Below are 22461 nucleotides of genomic sequence, written 5' to 3'. Positions count from 1 at the left end.
ATATATATATATATATATATAAATAGAGTTTTTACTTCAATTTATTACACCGTGTGCATCAGTTCAGAGAGTTTTTTGATACAGAGCAGGAGACTAACAGTGTGACACGTAGTATCATCAACGAATACGCGTCGAATGTCAACCTGTGAAGAGGAGATCGAAACACATCTCGTCGACGCTCCTCGGGTGAATCAATTTCGTTCTATTATTACGATCGGGCTGACGAGATGTAACAGCGAAAGAAGGGAGATGACTCACTTTGCCGAGTTGTACGTGTGTGTGTGTGTGTGTGTGTGTGTGTGTGTGTGTGTGTGTGTGTGTGTGCGCACGTGCGCGTTCTCAGTTCCGCGCTCGCGAAGAGAGGAAGGCGTGAGCGCTGCGATCACTAGCTGCAATCGCCGCTTCTCTCCTTCATTACTCATCGCCTAAGTGAATGATGCAAATCATGTTCCGGGCAAACAGTCGCGTTTACATGCACGCGCGAGAGAGACTTGCGCGTTTACGTTAAATGCGTATGAGTTTCTCTTTTTTCTCGCGTTGGCGTAGAACAGCGGTTCCCAATTCGCTTCGACTTTCCAATTTTTTCATACGTAACACGCTTGTGATGGTGAAATAAATTCCATATTGAAAGATGAAATACAACCAATTTCTCAAAAATATTATTAAAATTCCACCACTTTCATTTGATTTCTATTAATGAATATTCATATTTCGATGAGACATTAGTCATTCTTTTCGCGTGAGTACATTGTTGTTAGTTTATTATTATAAAATTATATAAATTACAATGCAAAGTATCTCAATTGCGAAATGTTTCATGCAAGTTGGGAATCGCTGATATAAGAGACTTGCATAACACGTATCGTAACTGTTTCTCTAGATCAGCTGACGCGTATAATCGTTTCGATGAAGTACCATCATCTTTTCCTTCTTACTCGTTATATGCGATGCGTTTGTAATTAAATGCGACTGCAGCCAATATTTGAGAAACGGCAGTCGACAATGCGTTATACAAAGAGAGTGCCAGAGCACTATCGCGTTATTTATCTTTTACTTTTCATTCTGCAACTGGCCTTGGGCATATTTCTTAGTTCCACGTGGTAGACAGAACAGCTTAAAAATGCGCGCAGTCATGACGCTCATAAAAATGTAAAAATTGTAAGATTAACACATTTTTTTATCTTATATCTCAAATATATAATAAAAATAGAAAAATGTATACTTGTATTAGAAACGATACACTCAAGTCCTTGTTAAAATTTTATTGATTTTTAATCCCAGTGTTAATTTAATATAATAAAATGTAACTAAATTACTTGTAACTAAATATTTTAAATTGATATTTAACATTTCTTAGTGTTCAAATAACACAACTTATAAGTAAGTGAACAAATAATATTAAAAAATGTATTTTAAAACGTAAATTCTAAGGTAAATAAAATAAAATGTATTTTATTAAATGTGTCAATTTTAATAAAGAATATGATTATTTATAAATTGAGTTACGTTTCTTATGTTAATTTTTTACAAATATTTATGTTATTTTCTATTGGTCTTTTATATTGGTTTTATGTTAAATTAACTAAATAATTTTGACATGTAAAATGTCTTAAATTTAATGCATTTTCTCTTTAATTGAATTTGGTCGCTATCGCTTTCTAAAAAAAGCGAGTCATCATCATTATAATGGTATTGTATGTTTCGAAATTAATTATATGTAAAATATGAGCCTGTTTGTAATCCATTAATAAATTAAAGAAATTAATAAGTAAAAGATCTCAATAATAGACAGTCTTACCATTAATACGATAGAATGCTGTGGAGATATCTAGACCCATTTCTTCAAATTAGTGAAATAATATAGTCACGTTTCCGCACATATAATCGCTTTCAAAAATTCACGCACATATCTTTCATTGTTGACATTATAGCATTCTCGATTAAATCAAAACACACACACACATGGCAAGCGGATATCTCTTTTAACAACTTTTAAACAACTTTTAAACAAGCACTTCGATTGCATATTTAATTTTGATACTCTCTAAATCTAAATCATTGAATAATTACTGATATCAGTCCCAAGTATTACCATTAGGTAATAAAATTTAATTGAAAAAGAAAGGAAGATTCAGTATTATATAATTATCGATATTTGCATGTCTCAATACAACAATATCAGAGTTCTCTCTAGCAATACCATACTGAATGTATATACTAGAGCAAGATTAGCTAGTTTAAGAATTCTATGATGCATCGTTTTTTTAGTTGAATTTCACCGTAAATTCACTGATTACTCAATAGCACACTTGAGGCTGATATCAATAATTCACTGATTTAAAAATTATAAAAATTATAAAAATTTTAATTTTCGTTAATATATAATAGATTCCATATAAAAAGAGAATGATTTTCTTAATCAACATTTAATTAAAATAATTCTATATTTTGTTTATTCTGTATACGTAAAGATACTCTAATAAATTTGTTCATTTACTGTATCGATTTTTATTCTACGACACGAGGTGATTCAAACATTAGCGTTCACTTTCGCAATTTAAAATCCTGATCACCATACACTGCACGTGAGCGTCTAACGCACACATGAAAGACGCGTAGATTTAGCGCCGGTCGGTCGTGATATTGCTCCAAAGTTGCCGATTCATGTGCCATGAATATTTACAAACGGCGGCACGCGTTCGACGTAGCACGAACTTTGTTTTTCTTGTGTAAAGTTGATTCGTTTAATTGTACATTCACAAACGGTGGCAAAAAGGTGAATAGTTGCATTAAGTATTTTTCAAAAATGCGTCCTCTCAGAAAATTAAAACTGTTAGAAAAACTGTTAGCACAAATGACACGTGAAATTACATTATCGCACGCTTTCATCATCCTGCCGAAAAGATCCTGTCATTCATCTATCGAGCATTATAAAGAGATGCGCAAATGCGACTCGTCCGATTCATGTGACTATTAGTCATAGTTGATATACAAGATGTTTTAAGAATCCCGTGCGTTTTCTTTCAAAGCGTAGTGAAATAATTCAATACAAACAAAAGTACAGAGAAAGAACAATTTTGCTGAAATATCTAAGAATGGATACAGATCTGAAAATAATTTTGTTTATAGACGATTGTTTATAGATTGTTTATAGTCGTTCAACTGTCAAAATAATTATACAGAAATCTCAAGCATGATATAATACTATAAAAAAATTTTGATTTTCTAGGAATTAACTTGAGCGTTCTACATAATTATTTTGACAGTTGAACAAAATTATTTCAGATATACCTAGCTTTAAATATTTTAAATATTTTGGCTTTTAAATATTTTAGCAAAACTGTTCTATCCGTGTATAATAAAATATATTAATTTGATATTAAACTGCAAATGATCTTTGAATCATAAACGATCGAAAATTGAAAAACATCAAAAGCGAAATTAGAAAATGTGCTCATAATCAAAGATTTTCCCTCATCAAAAAAGACAAAGATTACACGTATGGGAAAGTGAATTGCATTTCCGGAATCATATCGCGATTTCCTCTGTTATATAAAAGACGTGTCAATTTTATTTTCGATACGCTCTATTGCTCATTCGTGCAAATATTCCAAGAAATATGTGCAGTTGAAGGTCGTAAAATTTATTGCATCCACAGTCAAAGCAGTCACGTGACTTATACTGCGCACGATCCGGGTTGTATAGGAGATATACGGAACGTTGGAGGCGGTTAAAATAGTAATAAATCACAAATGAAAATCATACTTTGTGTAATACCGCTTCTGTTATCCGTCGTATATATTCCGTAGTATTCGTCACACTCGGTCACGTATTTTTCAAACGCGAATGCCTGCACTGGTCCGAATTCCGAATGAATTGATCAAGTATCCAATATCCGCATGTTTGTCTGCGCACAACGGTTTCAAACGAACTGCGTGCTGTGCGTTGCTGATTGGAAATTCCACGATTCCTGCAAACGTTCGCTTGACTCTAGATCTCAATTTTTACAAAAATACATTCTAAAAAGTATTCAGTATCACGCGACGTATATATATTAATATTAATACCTAGTGAGAATTATATAGTTACAATTATAAAAAAATAGCGTGGATTTAACACCATCTGATGTCTATATAATTCTCGTGTTGATGTTAATATTAACCATATGGTGTTAAATCCACATTGATATTTTTTAAAATATACGATGCAGGAAGTCGTAGGATACAGCTGTTTTCGACAGCATTTGGTGAGCGAGTCAAAAATGACCAATGACGAGAATGCAGTGACCAATGAGTCCTCGAAATTTTCTCGGAAAAAGAAGATCAATCAGCTGTGTTTAATTACTATCGAATGAAGCTTTTATCATGTACTTTGTTTCCATTTGTGATGCAAAACCTTCATTTACATGTGTTAACGCGTATCACGCGATCGAGTGATAATTAGATATTATCGCAAATTAAGTCAAATAGATTGGAAATAAAAGTTTATTGTTAGAAATAAAATTTATAATTTCCGGTTTATTGAATACCGATATAGGTAGCTATAGGGAGGAAATGCGCGAAACAAGTCATGTGTCGCACCACTATTCTACCATCCGAACATTTTTCTAACCGCGAGGACGTCGCGCGCGGTGGTGACGAAGACGATAATAATATAATTGGGGACTGCGTTTCCCCGACACGACGTCGGGACGTCGCGCGAGCGTGTCGCGAAACTTCGGGCGGACGGCACGTTACTGGAAACTGGGCCCCTATCGTTCCGCACAGCGACGAAAGATATACACACGTTTCTCTTCTTCCTCTTTCTTTCCTTTCCTTGCACCGAGACATCTACACTGAAGTATTTCACGCGTGCGTTGTGTGGGCGGCTGTGCGTATCACTCGCATACACGCTTACGTATACATCCTCGTGGCGAATGACGGTGTAACTCTGATAACGTCGGGAATACGAATGGGAATATCGCAGTTTGTTCGTATCGATGATGCAGCTCGCACCGCGTTGCGATTATCCAATTTTTTTCGTTTCATTATCCACATCGAAGAACGCAACGCTTTCAAAATAATTATCAAGGCAGAGCTCAAATCAGGATTACCAATACTGATATTGCGATCTATCAATGATAAAATTATAAAACTGATTTAGAGTAAGAGAGGTCAGGAGACGAGCAGAACTATTAAAGCGAATTACGTGTAAATTAATTATCGAACATAGAAAATTGTTGTATATATATATATATGTGTAAATGGAAAGATTCTGCTGTGAAGTGTGAAAAATTAATATTTATTAAAATAATTATGTAGGACACTCAAGCTAGTTCCTAGAGTACTCAAAACTCAAAACTTTTTACTCATTATGTTTGAGATTTTTAATTAATTATTTGTAATTATTTTAATGATCCAACAAAATTATTTTCAGATCTAGCAAAGTTTTTAAATACTTCTTTCAGTAAAATTGTTCTTTCCGTATAATAAGAAGTAGTACTCGTTTAAGAATAACAATTCATGAGCTTTCACTGACATAGGGGCATTGCCACAGGAAGGAAAAATGATGAAGCGCCTCTTATAAGTTTGACTGCCATTGTATGGAAATGTGAGAAATCGGTGTCACTGTGATTTCATCAACACATGCAACGTTAAATTTAATATATGCCAATATATAGTCAATATAAAAAAATATATCTATTGTGTGCTTATATATAATTTAAATATAAATAACGTCATTATATCATCTAACAAAGTTTTTCAGATATTTCAAATATATTTCTGCCTATCATGTTTCTTTTTTGTAAAAAGTGCGAGTTAAAATCACTATTGAAAAGTGAGTACATGAGAAATTCGTTAAAATATATTAAAGAAATAATGTAACAAACGAAAAAAAAATTAAATAGTTGCAATAATTACAAATTATTCACACAATTGATTTTATACAGACATATGAACATTGGACTCTAGATTTGTATCATGTATTTACGTGCACTCTAAAAACACGTTTTAAATGTATAAAATAGATAGTTTTCCATATTGCCGATTTGATCTTTTATCGCGTTTATATTCGTGTCATGAACAAAGGTGCTTTGAGAATAATACGAAACTCGATGCGATACGGAGTGACTCAGCGTTTACAGATTAGTGTCAGTTGCGTATGTGCGAACTTTTTATACCTCAGCGCAAAGTTAAAACAATAATGACAAAAAATATTCGCACAGGCCTGATTTGGTGTACATTAAAATAATATGTACTGAATTATGATATATTATAAATATCTCCGCATAATTAATGTTTTCCAATGATATATATCGTGTTATATATGATGTTGTATGTTTGATGTTTTGTATAAACATACAAACAAGAACATAAAGATATAAAATATAAACTTGTAAAATTAGAAAAACTAAATAAATAAATGTTAAGAGTAATGAATAATTACAAGTAATAATTGTACATAATTATGTATAATTATTGTCTCATTACTTATAAGTAATTTACTTTTTCCAATTTTAGAAATTTATATTGTTCTTGTTTGTATGTTTATATTAATTTATTGATAAATTAATTAATTATAAATTAATAATAATAATATTAACGTTGTCGATATATTGTGTTGAAAAAACAATATTAAATTATTAGTTAAAATCACATCTCTTTATTATTTATTTTTTTGCCGCCTCTTTTTTTATTGAGGAATTCAGAAAATGTTCTCGCGAACGTGTTATGTAAACACTCATGAAGACTAAAGTAATATTAGATATATCTTTCAACCGCGTAAACACAAAATCTCTTAACGAAGAAAACGTCCTGTTTTTTTTCTCCACTATATAGTGCCACATGATTTCATTTGTGTCCTTTACAATACTGACTGTTGACATAAACCAGACGCTATTACGCTATATTTCACTGTCGAAGTTGGGGTAATACATTTTTATAAGCCGACAAACATCTCATCCAAATTTATAAGAGACAAAACTTTCTAGGCGATATCAAAGACGAAAACACAAAATATAAGTTTTTAGCATTATTAATTTTTAAAGTAAAATGTGAATAAATCATTTTGTTATTTTATAATTTCATAATATCATTTTGCATAATATTTTATAATATTATTTTGTTGCATGTCTCTATAACTCTGTAACATTCAAAAATAGTTGAAAAATTAGTTGGAATCGTCGAGTAATAATAAAATTTTATTTTATTTCATTTTATCATTTTATTGATAGATTTTTATTTGATTTTATTCGAGAAATTAACTCGACGTATTGCCATAAATGTATTATTTATCGCCTTAAAAAATAAATACGACCTTAATTACCGCTGCTACAAATCAATAACGTTTTGTACAATTAATAAGGTAATAATTTATATAATAATGAAATATTAGCAACTTCATTCAATTATTTAATTCATTTATAAGGAATCAAATAAGGAATAAATGTAAATATTTATGTATAAAAAAGAAATCTTTCCCATTTGTAAATAAAATAATATCGATGCTGTATATGGATCTAAGATCCAGTTCTACACTCACGGTGAATATAACTCTTGTGAATATAACTCTTAACCGAGGTTTTTATTCAATGTCTCTTTCCAATTTGGAAAGAGATAAGAAACAAATTGAACCTCATGAACTGGGCCTAAATATGTTGATTTATACGTAGACATTTAGACAACTAAACAAAAACGTAATATTATTTCATATATTAAACATAATATTATTATATATATAAAATAATAAATGAGACTGAGTTTTTTTCAATCGTTTTCATTCAATAGTTCGTTCAATTGTTTGTTTTAAAATAAAATCTCAATCTCATGGATCAAAATTTCGATCTCATACACAAGAAATCTTAATCTTACAGAATTTGGAAACTAACGAATACAAATACATTTCATTTAATCGAACAAGAACATTCTTTTATATTTATTACAATATAAATTTATTGTCTAATGCAATTTCGATTGATCTCATGATAAATTATTGAAATAATAGTAGATTCTTAAAGAATAAATAAAATCTATTAAGAGACATGTGCCAAGTAATACATAGAAAACAGCAACCGAGGATCATCAATTGGGAATCTTGGATTATCTCATCAATAACGGATTGAAAGATTTTGCAATCGAGATTTCAATTATATAATAAAAACGTATTTATTTTTTCTTTATATATCTTAGAACGATATAATCTGTATATATATATAAAGAATAGTATCTATAATAATCTACAGATAACAATTTTATTAAAAGATTGAAGACAATATTTTTATTAATTATTTTAATTTTGCACGAATATGATTGTTTTGAGTATCCGATATAATAATCTAACTGTGTATGTGGGATTAATTTATAAACTTTGTCTTCAATTTTTTAATAAAATTGTTATCTATATTATTATACTATTGTGCATATTGCACGCACGCACGCACGCACACGCACACACACACACACGCGCGCGCGCATGCACGCACGCAGAGAGAGAGAGAGAGAGAGAGAGAGAGAGTCCACGTTACCTTTTAAGAATGAATTCTCCGATATTCTAAGACCTAATCGTGTTCGAATCTTTTTGGATCTGAGCGTTTTTAAGAAGTTTTTGTGATATTACAGTAAACAAAAAGATCACGTTTTAAACATGATTAATATATATATATGATATGAACACGAGTAGAGGGTTGAAAGGACAGATGGGAGTTTTGAGATACCCGGTATAAATAATATAGGCAAGTCTTTTCTAGAAAATTTATAGATTTTTATTTCGCTAGAGAGGATTTGTCTACTTAAAAATAAATTCGGATTTTTTTGTTCAATAGTTCTTTTCATTTTTTACTTGTAAACTCGTACTATCTGTTTTATTTCTGAAATACGTCGATTATTATTAAATCCGTCTCATTATTTGAAGTCCCGAAAAAATGTTTCATTTATAAGTATATATACAGACGTTAAAGAAAGAAAAAGTGAAGACGTTGCGTGACGCTGCGTACAAAAAAGTACAAGCAACGCGAACAGACCTATTGACAAACAAAAGAATGGAAACTATATAAGGTTCAGTTTTGCCGACTCAGGCTAGCCGAGCCGGCGGCCGGCGGCGGCGCCACAACGGCGTGACTCGAGAGATTCTGGCTGGGGACGAACTGAGCAACACGCATGCGCGCGTCGCGCGCGCCAGTCCTCGAAATACCTGATTCGTTGAGAAACTACAAGGAACGGCGCAACAGAGGCAGCACGGTGCTGATCTGGGCTCTGAGCGCAGATCTTACAGTTCGCTCGAGCGTCACGGATAGCTTGGTTTTCTTTGGTATGTGTAGGGTTACGATTATCTCGACATACGACGCCAGTTGCTGACCACTTCAAAAACTACTCGTTTGGTATTCTGGGATATCAAAAAAAGATAGAGAAATTCCGACAAGGTGACGACACATCAAGACACAGAGTGTCACAGAGAGGTACGTGAGCCAGCCGGTATTGACAAAAGCAACAACGCATTTTATCGCGGCCATGTCGACTCAGCAATACTTTCCGTGAAAATCATTTATTAAATCATTTTATATTCTGATAACTTCGTTCTAGTTTCGAAAATAAATTTGTAAGTTTCTTTTAATTGAAAATCAATTTTCTTATATGATACATTTTCTTTCATTGTAATGTTTACGATGGAATAATTGACGAAAGAACGAGTGTTGATCAAAAGTCCTTCAAATTCTATACACACGTTGCCAACAAAATTTCACCAATAAAAAAAAACGCGCGTATCGACTTTCTCAGGTTTTGTTGGAATTATACTCTGTCAAGGTGTCTTTTATCAAGCGGCATCTACTTTTCACAAAGAACTGGTTTCGATTATCGGAAGACAATATATCACCGCATACATAATTACGATGCATATAATGTGTAATCACGTGAACAATCGATAATAAAACAGTGCTGAGTCGACATGACCACGATAAAATGCGTCGTTGTTTTTTTCGGCTTTCCAAATGCAGCCAATATGAAATATATGTGTATATTATTAGAAAGAGAAACTGTATTGTTAACATGAAATATATATGTATAGATCTGTTCTTTTTTAGCTAAACTTGTGATGTCTTTTCTCCAATGTGGAGAGAAATGGAGAAAAGATGTACAAGAATTTAGCTAAAAAGAACAGATCTTAGATTATTAGAATAAAATATATTTGAGATTACATCCATTTCTATTAATGTAGATTAATTTTAATCTCGGTTTAACTTATTCTTTTTCTAATTCTTACCACCAGTTTCACAACTCACGATTTACTTTTAATTGAATTTCAACTTATTCCTGTTTTCAATTCTAGAATTGGAAAGAAATGAGGGAAATAAATTGAATTATCTCGGTTGAAAGTTAATCGTGAGTTGTGGAACTGGGCCTTAGAACTACAAAAGTTGAACCGAGATAAGTTTCTCTACATTGGTAAGACAGAAATAGAAATAAACAGTGATTGTATCTTAGGGTGATATTTCATCACGTCGAAGGACAAAAACGCACAAATGAAATATCACCCTTAAATTTATTTGCTTGTTGACCATATTTTTTTTCTATTCTATTCTCATCTTTTCCTCAATGTTTATTTCTAAGCAAAAAACAAGCAATATCTCAAGCATTAATGTAGTCTATCCAACATTATTTATCAATTACCAATCGGTTTTAGAAGGCCCGATTGTACCAACGTTAATTTGATTTTAAGTGAGGCTTAAAACTCTATCTTTCTTTTCGACTTTAAAACGAGATCAAGTTAAGTCTCGCTTAAAGTAACATTGATGCAACTGGGTCTAAATTATATTTTTTATTGAACAGTTATTCCGAAAAAAATTATTTAGAAAATTTTGTATTACATCTTGATCTGTATTACATCTTAATCTTCGATCTGTTTTCTGTTCCTGCACTAAGCTGTTCTAGAAATCTCTCGCTTTAAACGAATATCAAACGTACGTTTATCTCAGTAAGTTCCAAAAAATTCAAAAGTATTAGCACAGAAAACAGACTTCTTATTGTATGTAATTTTTTATAATGTTAATATTTATGAATTATTGATTGAGTACAATTTTAACAGAATTTTCAATTTTTAATGTCTTGGATTATATCCATAATGTTCCTCATTCTATGAAGAATAAAATTATTTTTCCATTTTTCGTTAGTCCATTGTGTTACAATAATCGTCTTATCAGTTTATTTACAATTTTATCTATCATTTTTCAATTTATATATTTAATAATACGTTTATCATTAAATATATAAATTTATTTTATTAAATTTGATAACTTTATCATCTTGTAATTTTAAACATTATTTGTATTATAGTATGATTTATATCGTCGAATACAAAAATTTCCTATTTAATTATATATTTTATTATTTAAATATTTATTATTGTATTGAATATAACTATATGTTATATGTGTATTTAATGTGCAATTTTTTTCTATAGGTAAAAATGGAAGAACAGTGGGGAATTGATGACACGTTGGATTTTAGTCAAGCACCAGTTAATATGTCTTCTGTAAGGATATGTGCATTTAAATCTTTTTTTTTTTAGTATATATCGTAAAAATAAAACAATAAATAATCATTAATATCGATATTGTTTTAATAGTTTGAAGAAGGACGCGCCCCTTGCCGTGGTAAAGGACGAGGCGCAATATTGTACAATAACAATAACACAGATTACAATGTAGGAGGCTCTTGTAATAGTAAACAAACAAATGAAGAAAACTATAATAATACCTACAACGAAAATACTGAAAATAATAGATATAATGGCGATAATAATAAATTTGAAGGAGACAACAGACAAGACAACGATAGACGTTATGGAAATAACAGAGGTGACAATGATCGTAGGCGGCAAGGCAATAAGGATAGGAGCAATAGGCGAAATAGGGATGATAATGAAACTGAAGATAATGGCTTCAACGGAAGTTATCAGAACGGTAGAAAGGACAGACTCAGGAGAGATAGAGATGAAAATAAAAGTGGAAGAGGTGGCGGTTATGGCAGAAACAGAGATGGTGGTGATAATGATAGAAGTGGAAGAGGTGGTGATTACGGTAAAAGTAGGGATGGCGATGATAATGACAGAGGTGGAAGAGGTGGTTACGGTAGAAACAGAGGTGACGATGATAATGATGGCGAAAACAGGAGACGCAGAAGAAATGATGTTGGATCCAAAGAAGGTGATGATAAAGAAGAACCAAAGAAGAGAGAGATTTATATTCCACCAGAGCAACCTGATGACGAAAATTCCTTATTTGGAAACGATGTAACAATGGGAATAAACTTCAATAAATATGATGATATTGAAGTAAAAGTAAGCGGTGAGAATGCACCACGTCCAATACAATCCTTCGATCAATCTGGCCTCAGAACTATCCTATTGGAAAATATCAAAAAATCCGGTTATACAAAACCTACTCCTGTTCAAAAATACGCCATTCCGATTATAATGAGTGGCCGGGATTTGATGGCTTGCGCGCAAACAGGTTCAGGAAAAACTGCGGCGTTTGTAGTTCCTATCTTACACACTCTGTTAGAAGATCCAAAAGATTTAATTAAAACGTCCACTTTCTGCGAACCACATGTAATTATTATATCGCCTACACGCGAACTTACATCACAGATTCATCAGCAAGTCAAGAAATTTTCTTTAGGTTCCGTCATACGTGCAGAGCTTGCTTATGGAGGAACATCGGTTATGCATCAATCAAATAGAGTGCTTAATGGTTGCCATATTCTAGTTGCAACTCCAGGTAGATTGTTAGATTTTATGGGACGAGGCAAGATTCGACTTTCTTCCTTACGTTTTCTTGTATTGGATGAAGCTGATAGAATGCTTGATATGGGTTTTTTGCCTGATATTGAAAAGTTAATAGATCACGAAACAATGGCACCTGCAGAAGAAAGGCAGACTCTTATGTTTTCCGCTACATTTCCAAATGAAATACAAGAACTCGCGGGTCGATTCTTACGAAATTATTTATTCCTCGCAGTTGGGATTGTCGGCGGTGCTTGCGCTGATGTACAACAGAACTTTTATCAAGCATCTGGTCAGTCTGAAAAGCGAAAATTGCTGAAAGAATTGATAGAAAAACAACATCAACTAGGAAATATAGAAGGTACTTTAGTATTCGTTGAGCAGAAAAGGCATACAGACTTTATCGCAGCCTTCTTGTCGGAGAGCAATTTTCCAACAACCAGTATACATGGTGATAGATTACAAAGAGAACGAGAAGAAGCTCTATATGATTTTAAACGAGGAAAAATGTTGATTTTAGTAGCAACGGCAGTTGCTGCGCGAGGCTTGGATATTAAAAATGTCTCGCATGTAATTAACTTCGATTTACCGAAGACGATCGACGAATATGTTCATAGAATCGGACGAACTGGTCGGGTTGGAAATCGCGGCAAAGCAACTTCATTTTTTGATTCAAGTACTGATATGCCTCTCACTGATGATTTGATGAAAATTTTGAAACAAGCTGGTCAACCGGTACCTGACTGGTTAGAATCCGGTGGCGGGAGCGGGAGCAGAACTTTCATGCCAGGAAAGGGAAGGAGATTCGGCGGGGAAGATATTAGAGGCGTAAGTAATACTGCAATTTAAATTTGTTTATCGAATGTTAATAATTCATTTCTATTATATTTTTAATATCTTGCCATTGAATAGTAAAAATTATATATTATATGTCGTTTTTAAATAACAGAAAAGAATTGATCACACTAGAGCTTTTAAATCTATAATATAAATTATTCGTAAACCTATGGTATAAATAAATATAAATTTTTCTCTCTGTGCAGAACAAGAATGCATATGGTGATGAGACGTATGAAGACGCTGGTTATGCACCTCCTACACAAGCAGAACCGGAAGAAGAATGGTAGAGATTAGAAGCTTCATATTTATTTTACACAATGTGTAAAATACTACTTTGCTTTCTTTAATTTTAAAAAGTATAATAGCTTTCATGGAACATTATCTGCTTAGAAGTAACAATTGGTTTTTGTTACTACTTTTTTTCTTTAGTTTATTATGTGATATACTTTTATTACTGCGTTCCTTAAAAGTGAGAAAAAAATGCAAGATGCATTTAAATTTATATTGCTATCTCAGGATATAGAATTAAGTTACTTTCAGTAATAAAGTTTTAAATTACACAAGATTTTTTTTAGATTACACATACACTTAACTGTTTACATTGTATAAATTGTAGGCTATTGAACAAAAAAATTATAATTTTGGATTGTAGATTTAAGATTTATGATTTGATAGTTTCTCTTTCTTTTGCTTTAATTAAAATATTATTATCTTAATTTGATTTGACATTGAAAGTGTACCATTGATGAGTCATTCTTGTTAGTGATATTATATTTCAAAATATATAATCGCGTGGGAGAATATATAACTATATAAAATATAGAATCTATAATTAATGATTTTTTTTCCATCGTTTTCACATACTTCTTACTTTAATGTCAATCTTTAAAAATGTTAAACAATTTTTAAAAAGTTTACCTGAAATTAATAGCGCGATATGAGAATATAAACCAAAAAGTATATATTCTATATCTCCCATACGATTGTCGAAAAATTAAAAATTTATTCATATTTCATGATTTATTTTATACAATTCTATTTTGTTTCTTGATGTTATATTTTTATACGTTATAATAAATACATCTAATATAGTTTTATACTTTTATAATAAAATTTTTGGTTATAAAAAAACTATTGCATTTTTAGAATAAATTCTTCAATAATAAGTTGATTTTAATACATTCTAACATATTCAGACATGACAGTGAAATTAATATATTATTAATTAGGATAATTAAATATATATGGGAAGGATAGTGTATGAAGTGGGTCCACAAATGAAAGTTATGTTAAGAAAATGCTATAATCTTGTTTTTTAAATTCAGCCTAATTTTTACTATATATAGATTAGCAAATTATATATATATATACACATACACAACCAAAAAAAACTTAACATGCATAAAAGAGTTTAAGAAATCTTCAAGAAATTATCAATTTTTTAATTTTTAATTTTCTGCAATTTCTTATAATTAAAAATCGTTAAAATATATTATCAAGAGATTTTAATGAAAATTCTTAAAACTGATACTTCTCTATTATATTTTTTTTAAATATCTATATTCTTTAAATTTTATTAATTAATTATTAACACATGAATGAGTGAGAGGATTTTAATATTAGGAGAAGAATGTACACTTATAACAATGCTGCGATGGTAATACTTACCGTCGTTCATGGCCATGTCCATTAGGTGCAAGTCCTCATCATTGAGTAGAGACGAAAGAAATCCGTCAGTGGTTTGGTTGATGGAATCTGTCGTCGGGGTATGATAATACATCATATCGTTAGGTTCAGACTTATAACTTGCGCCACTCTCTGCACCCATTGGTTCACTACTGTTTGTCAAATTCATTGATGTTGCCACAGCTGAACCCAAATTCGACGACCCACCTGTAACAGTGAGCAACTTAGTTCAGACAATGAAATTTCTTAGATGGTACTTTAATTTACTGCATTTCTCCTATTCTCTTTTTTTTATAAAAATTAATATATATCATTAGTCGAAGTTTTTAAGAGTATGAGTGCGTGAATAAGAAATTATTAAATGTAAAATTATTAAATGTGAATTAAATTGAATGTGAATTATTGTTGTAAAATTGTCAATTATTGCTGTAAAATTGCTGTAGAATTAGATTATTACAATATATAACTTATGTATTGGACTTGCCGCAAGTATAAAAAATATTTTAATTGAAGATTGGATTTGGTATGTTTCTGATGCATATATCGCGTAATGTTCAATTATCTCAATGATACTAATGAAATTCAATAATTCATATTGCGAAATTTCATTACATCAGAGAGAAAGAGATATATTATATAAAATGGGAACACAACTTTAGGCAATACTCACCCACATTGTGGTAAGGTCCCGTTGAATTGAGATCCCCGACCGGAGGCGCTAAGGTAGGATTATGGAGCAATACGTTACGTTGCGCCTCGTAATGGCTGTGACTTATACCGTGTCCTGGATATCCAGGATGCGCTGGATGTGCGAAGTGATCCGGTGCTCCTGGCAGAGATAAAAGAGACGCAAGATCTTGCCACCGCTGTTCCATGCTCATCGCTCGCATGAACGGCATGCGACCCTGAAAATAAAAAAGTTCGATTCTTTTAAAATTATATTCATAAAAGTTGAATGATTTTAATGCGTCTCATGTAATAAATAATAATTAATAATTAATAATTTGAGCATTTTTAAAACCTTCCAGAATATGTTTTACACTATATTGCAAAAATAAAATTTTGCAGCAAAGACTTTATATGATCAATATCGCAATTTCATTGAATTCCCGACATGTTGATCATTCGTTCGCGTTTGAAACTAAATCCACGAGATTCTACGCGGTCGTCAACCCTCGTAACAATTATCTGGTACATCCTATTATCATAGAATCGAATATCCATCGATCGAAGTGTCACACAAGAGGAATCTCGTAGCCGTTGTGCCTGTCAAATGTCAACCAGGTAGACACTTGGATTCCAAGGAGGTAGGAACCCCGCTGATCGCGTAGGTGTTAGCTGCACGTAAGATCGGTAAAGGATATTAATAACAGCGATACTACGTGTCAAAAGTATCCTTTTCCTCTTGTAAGGGCATGCGTCAATCATGATCGCTTGTCAATCAATACGGAAATTATGACGGGCGAAATTTATGATTAAAAAAACGCAGCATATTTATAAGTAGCTACCAAATAAGTATAAGTTATGCCACGATGGGGTTTCATTCGTTGGAATGATACGATAAATGTTTCTGCTCAAAAAATGCAATTATACTTATTTTTCATTTGTATCATCAATATTCTTCGTTAATACATATAAAATATACATACTTATATTATAAATATATGTGAAACAGATGTACAAATTATTACATTACATCGCATATCACGGGCAAGTAATAAGTATCGTGTTAGCATTCTTATACTTGTTAGCAGTGCGGCATAATAACAGGAAACATGGAATTATCTTCGATTCTTTTCTCGAAACGCGCGTTTTACGCTTTCGAGGAAAAAGCATCTGCGAATTTCATATGGTTGAAGAGTATAAAAATCTCTCTGGCGACATACGCGCGAAGAGAATCACGATTTGTTCGCTAATTGTGAGAGAATAGTCGTTCACGTGTACTTTCACGAAATTTCTTCCTGTCCCGCTCGACTCGAGTCGGCGAGGAAGAGAAGGGAAGGGAAGGGAAGGAGAGACTCGCTGTTCGAGAGGTTGCATCGCATCTCTCGCGGTGCGGCGTAAGCGCGGTAGTAGTGCTTGTTGGTGTTTGCCGGGGATACGTTAGGTACGTACTACATAAGTAGTAAGTACGTACCCACACCGGCGGCGCGGCGCGGGCGCCTTAATGCACATAGGTATTGTCGCTAATGCGCCTGAGCGCAAGAAGAAGATGAATAGGGAAGCGCTGCCGTGGCTGGCTGTGCACGGCCGGAGCCTGCTGGATTGTTGTTCACGGGTGCATCAATCAGTCGCCAGTGCAATCTGTCGAGCGCGACGCCTTTAAGGCGATTCTCGCTTGTCAGCGCATCTGCCGGCTGTGTAGGCCGCGGCGCGGCGAAATGTAGGACGGGGGACTTTTGTTCCACGGCGATTTGTCGTGCAGCGCGACGCACTGCACGTTTCTAATGGCCGGACTTTACGGCTCATCCTGGTTCGACGTAACGGCCGTGATTGAGTTATAAGAAAAAAGCGTGCGCCGTGTTTAAGCCTCTTCTCTTTCTCCTTTCTCTCTCTCTCTCTCTCTCTCTCTCTCTCTCTCTCTCCTGTCCCGCCATGGAGACTGGAGAAACGGCCGCGATTACTGTCCGCGACACGACGAAGTGCGACAACTTTCCGCCGCACCGCCGGAACGCAACTTCCAGTTTTCAATCATCGTCGGGAATACTCGAGATTCGTTATAGCTCGTGGCGGATTAATCCGTGACGAAGATCGTTAACGGACGTCGTCCGCGCTGCAACCGTAGAAATCGGAGTTTTCGAACGGTGGATTAATTTTAAGTAGATAAAGATGCGATTGCGGACTTTTAATTGGCCATTTTATTTAATCCTTCATCCACAATGCAAATACATCAATAATACGCTCAACTTGCATTATAAACTATAGGGGAAATTATAAGTATGCGGGCGCGATGTCGTATACGAAGACATGCCGGCTGTTAATCTCGCGATTAGATGCACAATGCGTGATTTATCGGACAGCCGTTGGGGCTGCTCGACATAACGTTCATTCTGACGAATCCTGTCTCAAATTGGTTTAGTATCTATAATACGTGTGTGGTAAACGAACGTTACGCATTCCTCCTCAGCTACTGGCGCTTATGATTTATGTACCACATACAGTACGAGAACGGCCTCATGTACGGTGCACATACATGCGCTTATTTCAAGTCTGTGTATGATCTCGCTTTGCGTGTACGGCAGAGTCGCCGCGGAACGTATGAATCTGCGAGAGATTGCGAGGAAAGATATCTGCGGTGGCAGATGTTTGAAACGCGCTGTCGAGGACTCGCGAGATTTCTTCCGAGGTCTCTCTCTCTCTCTCTCTCTCTCCCTCTCTTTCTATTTCCTTCTCTTTACCCCCTTTTCCCTTGCAGCTATGTGCTCTTTTTCCTCTGGTATTCATTAATATCGTACAATCTCCGATGTCTTATCAAATCCATCACAACAGTTTGCGTAGAAACAGTTTTCTGAGATTTGTATAAAACTGATGGTTACTCTAGTTCGTTAGAAAGCGCATTCATCACCAGTATTTGCACTTGTATTCTCATTCATCGCACTACTTTACTCGAATACGTTTCCAATGAAAACAATCTTGAAATGAGTTCTATTAATAATAATGAGAACAGTTTTATCAATTATCAATAACATCTATCAATTATCAATAACTATCAATAAAGCAATGTACGCGGAATGTTTAAATTAATAATTTTATCGTTATGGATTTTTTCTGTTGAATCTGCTTCATGAAAATGCATCATGCTGGATACTCATCTATTTCTCGTTCTGTCTCCTCTCTTTAAAACGCCATAGAACGCGATCAGTCTCTCCTTTCAGGATTGTCGTCTGCAATTTTGTTTTTATTCCGCCTATAACATCGCAATGTGTACGAGTTGCAGTGAAACTATTCGATCTATTTGACAGTGATCAACTGACCGCTTGACACCTGCCATCACCGTCATTTAACCCACCGTCTCTCTATGGTTCTCGATCAGTTACCTCGAGTTACCTACTTTTCACCTCAACACGTCGCGTGTGTTTTCGTACGTGACTGCTGGCAAAGCTCGTTTCTGTCACGAAGGTTGTGAATGAAAATATTGATGGATACGGATTCAGCCCCTCACCCTTTATGCACATCGCGGTAAAAATATATTTATGTCTGCGTACCTTATTCATTCCTCATCGAGCTAGGAATTTTTCCCAAGCCTTCGTATACATATAATTATACGTGTATCTGTAACGACAGGACCATTCGATCGTATTTCGTCCAAGGTTGCGTTAATCAGCGAGAGACTATTCTTAATCCTCTACTGGCAACATAGAATTTTAACTCCTCCGTTAGCAATAGAAAGCCTTTCGAGAAACAGAACAATTTTTTTGTTCTTCCAAATTATATAAAATTCTGAAAAAATTCTGATCAGTAGAACATCTGTCCCAGTGTGTCTTTAAGTTGCTTATTATTGAATTAATTATTAAATATTGTTGCTTTAATTTTGTCTGCTTGAAATCAATATTGATTTTTCCAACTATTTCTTTTTCTTATATTTTTTTAATCTAAAAAAAACAAATATTTTTGTTCCCATTAGAGTATTTTTCCAAAAGCAATGGTCCCATTATTTAATGTGCCCCCAATTTGTGTGCGGTATTGATTCATTTTAACATATAATTACTAAAACAGATAACAGATGTAAGCTAATTGTTTAAATTAATGTTGCATAAATCATTATTTTAATTATACTTACAATTTCAATGTACACTCATAACACAACGCTCTCAGCTTCAATACAGAGCACACCCGATTTTTCATTATCTGATTAACTTGTTAGACTTAACCTGATATTTTATTCAATCAGCTTCATCTATGATGATGTCATGGATAAAGTCTATTGCATGAAACATTAGGTTTAACCACAAATTAATCAGAAAAAAACCAGGCTTAACAAGGTGAAAATCTTGCAATATACTGAATTCATAAACTTCCCGTGTCTTTCGAAACATATATTTACAAACATTGATTATACTTTACAGTTAAAAAATAGAATATTATCTTTGGTATCATATACATTAATAATTTAACTCAAAAATACTTTATCTTATTTACTTGTATCAGTTTTTTTTATGGCTTATTTAAATACAAAAGCACACTAATAGCGACAGACACAATAATAGAGAGTTATCCTACTTGTCAAAGCTTTAACATTGTCTGCTGAGTTTTTATCCAGAAGAGATATTATATTTCACTTATTTTTTACAAATTTATCTAACAGAATTTATCATCAAAATATCGATAATGCCTTTAAAGACTCTATGTCGCTGGCAAAGGATTAATTAGCGAAATCATTGGAAATTACGTTGAAGCGTCGTGTTCAACATTCACAGATGTCGATATTGTCTGCTGTCTTTGTTGCATCCACGCGTGGCCTCAATGACCATACGAAGCCAGAAATTCGTTTCACACATCCTAGATAGCCCCAGTCGCGGAGGCGCATTATGCATTTCACAGCGCATAAGTCCAGCAGCTGCTTGGAATCCTGGCGAACGGAACGGACTGTGACGCCCCGTCGCGTTTCTTGGTTCTTGGTGAAAATTGCCTTGTCGGGGTGCGCGTATGAAGGAATTTATGAACGACAGAAGTGCGCTAAAAACTTAACTTTCACGCGAAACTTTTGATATTATGTGAAATTGACGTGCATCATGGATTTTACGAACATACATCCATAACGCAATTTCGTATTATCGTATGAGTGAAACAACATTTGCAGTTAATTAATAAATCAACAAATAATTACAATTGTCTTGAGACTATCTGCATATGTTCTAATAGAATCTAATAGAAATTAATAATAAGATAAACTTGTTAATATTGCTGTTTTAATGAAGGAAGAAATAGAAAGATAATTGTTGTGATAAATTTATAATATATCAAACGATACGTTGATGGAACCGATATTAAGAATTAAATTGATCTCAATACAGAGAGAGAGAGAGAAGAAGCTAAATTTCACAATGTTTCTGCGTGTGAATAGACAGACGATTTCTACTGTCGACTATGTCACGAATTTCGGATAAATATCGGATGTTATGTGTGATACACCGTTTTGCTGAGACACACCGACGGGCGGCCGGAAACGGCGATCTCGGTAATGCGTCATCAACAAAACGCAAGTACTAATTAAAGATACGGGAGAAAAACGTGCGCATTACTGTGGTCGCCAGTGTACTCTTACGACTAATGGGCAAAAATATTAATTATGATTCATTCGGATTCATAGTCATCAGATTAATGTATGTCGGCGTGGGTTACCGCGACCGCGCCGCGCCGGCGGGTTTGCGCTCGCGCCAAGTTCTCTGACTATCACCACAAGTGCATCCTAATGTCCGACCAGCACGTCTCTCCCATCATCTTTCTCATTTCCATAGCACACATTTCGTTTCTCTTATTAATTTCGTCTTACGGCCTCTCCGGCTCGCAATCCGCCACTCGTCTCCGTCTCTGTTTCCATCGGATTGCCCTCTCTCACGATCTTCTTTCTCTGCTCCTTTATCTCCCGTACTCGCCTCTTTCCCTGCCACGATCCTCCATCCGCCGGCTTTCTTTCCTTTCGATTCGTAACTCGGTGTTATACGTAAATATTGTTCGGCAGTCCAAGGATACCTGGAGGGTCCTCCTCCGGCGCTCGAGGTTCTAAGCAAATATTCAAGTGCCACGGCAAATAGCATGCTACCGGCCGCTCACGGCCTAGCAAATCCTTGTGCAAAGATATACGGCGAAGAAGTCCCCGTCAATCACGGCCAAAGGTCAGCTGGTAGTTCTCTGATTCTCCGATTACGAGATTACTGAGCCGCAGGCTCGATACCGCGTTATCCAATAGTGCGACGGCAATACAGATTTATTTGCCGATACTTGATTGACTGTTTATGCTTCATATAATTATCTAATATCCATATAACAATCAATCTATATTGCGTCATCTATTTTTTTAATATTAAAGAATATTTTTTTAAATATTTATACAAACATGTTCGTAAACATAATATACAAAGTAATATACATAAATATAAATATATGAATATATTATTTATATGTAATTTCACAAGGTGATTTTTTGGTAAGTAAAAAAATTGGCGGAAGATATTCCTT

The 22461-nt window shown here is 33.8% G+C and overlaps 2 protein-coding genes across 2 annotated transcripts in view; one reads left to right on the top strand and one right to left on the bottom strand.

The window, feature by feature from the left end:
- LOC105618259 (segmentation protein cap'n'collar) overlaps nucleotides 1–22461 on the bottom strand; it is a 115169-nt gene that overhangs the window by 19243 nt on the left and 73465 nt on the right. Inside the window, exons 6-7 of the mRNA XM_012199802.1 lie at nucleotides 15953–16187; nucleotides 15265–15489 (exon numbers count right to left, since the gene is read on the bottom strand). Of these exons, the coding sequence (XP_012055192.1) occupies nucleotides 15265–15489; nucleotides 15953–16187 (460 nt within the window). The remainder of the gene's footprint in view (nucleotides 1–15264; nucleotides 15490–15952; nucleotides 16188–22461) is intronic.
- Nucleotides 11497–13883, top strand: LOC105625825. Its single transcript, XM_012207140.1, has 4 exons — nucleotides 11497–11505; nucleotides 11599–12016; nucleotides 12086–13584; nucleotides 13800–13883. Exons 1-4 carry the CDS (start codon nucleotides 11497–11499, stop codon nucleotides 13881–13883), a joined length of 2010 nt encoding a protein of 669 aa, XP_012062530.1.

Source organism: Atta cephalotes (genome assembly GCF_000143395.1).
Source record: "Atta cephalotes unplaced genomic scaffold scaffold00001, whole genome shotgun sequence".
Taxonomy (NCBI): domain Eukaryota; kingdom Metazoa; phylum Arthropoda; class Insecta; order Hymenoptera; family Formicidae; genus Atta; species Atta cephalotes.
Note: the sequence above shows the minus strand (reverse complement) of the source record. Positions and strands in the feature narration are given on the sequence as shown.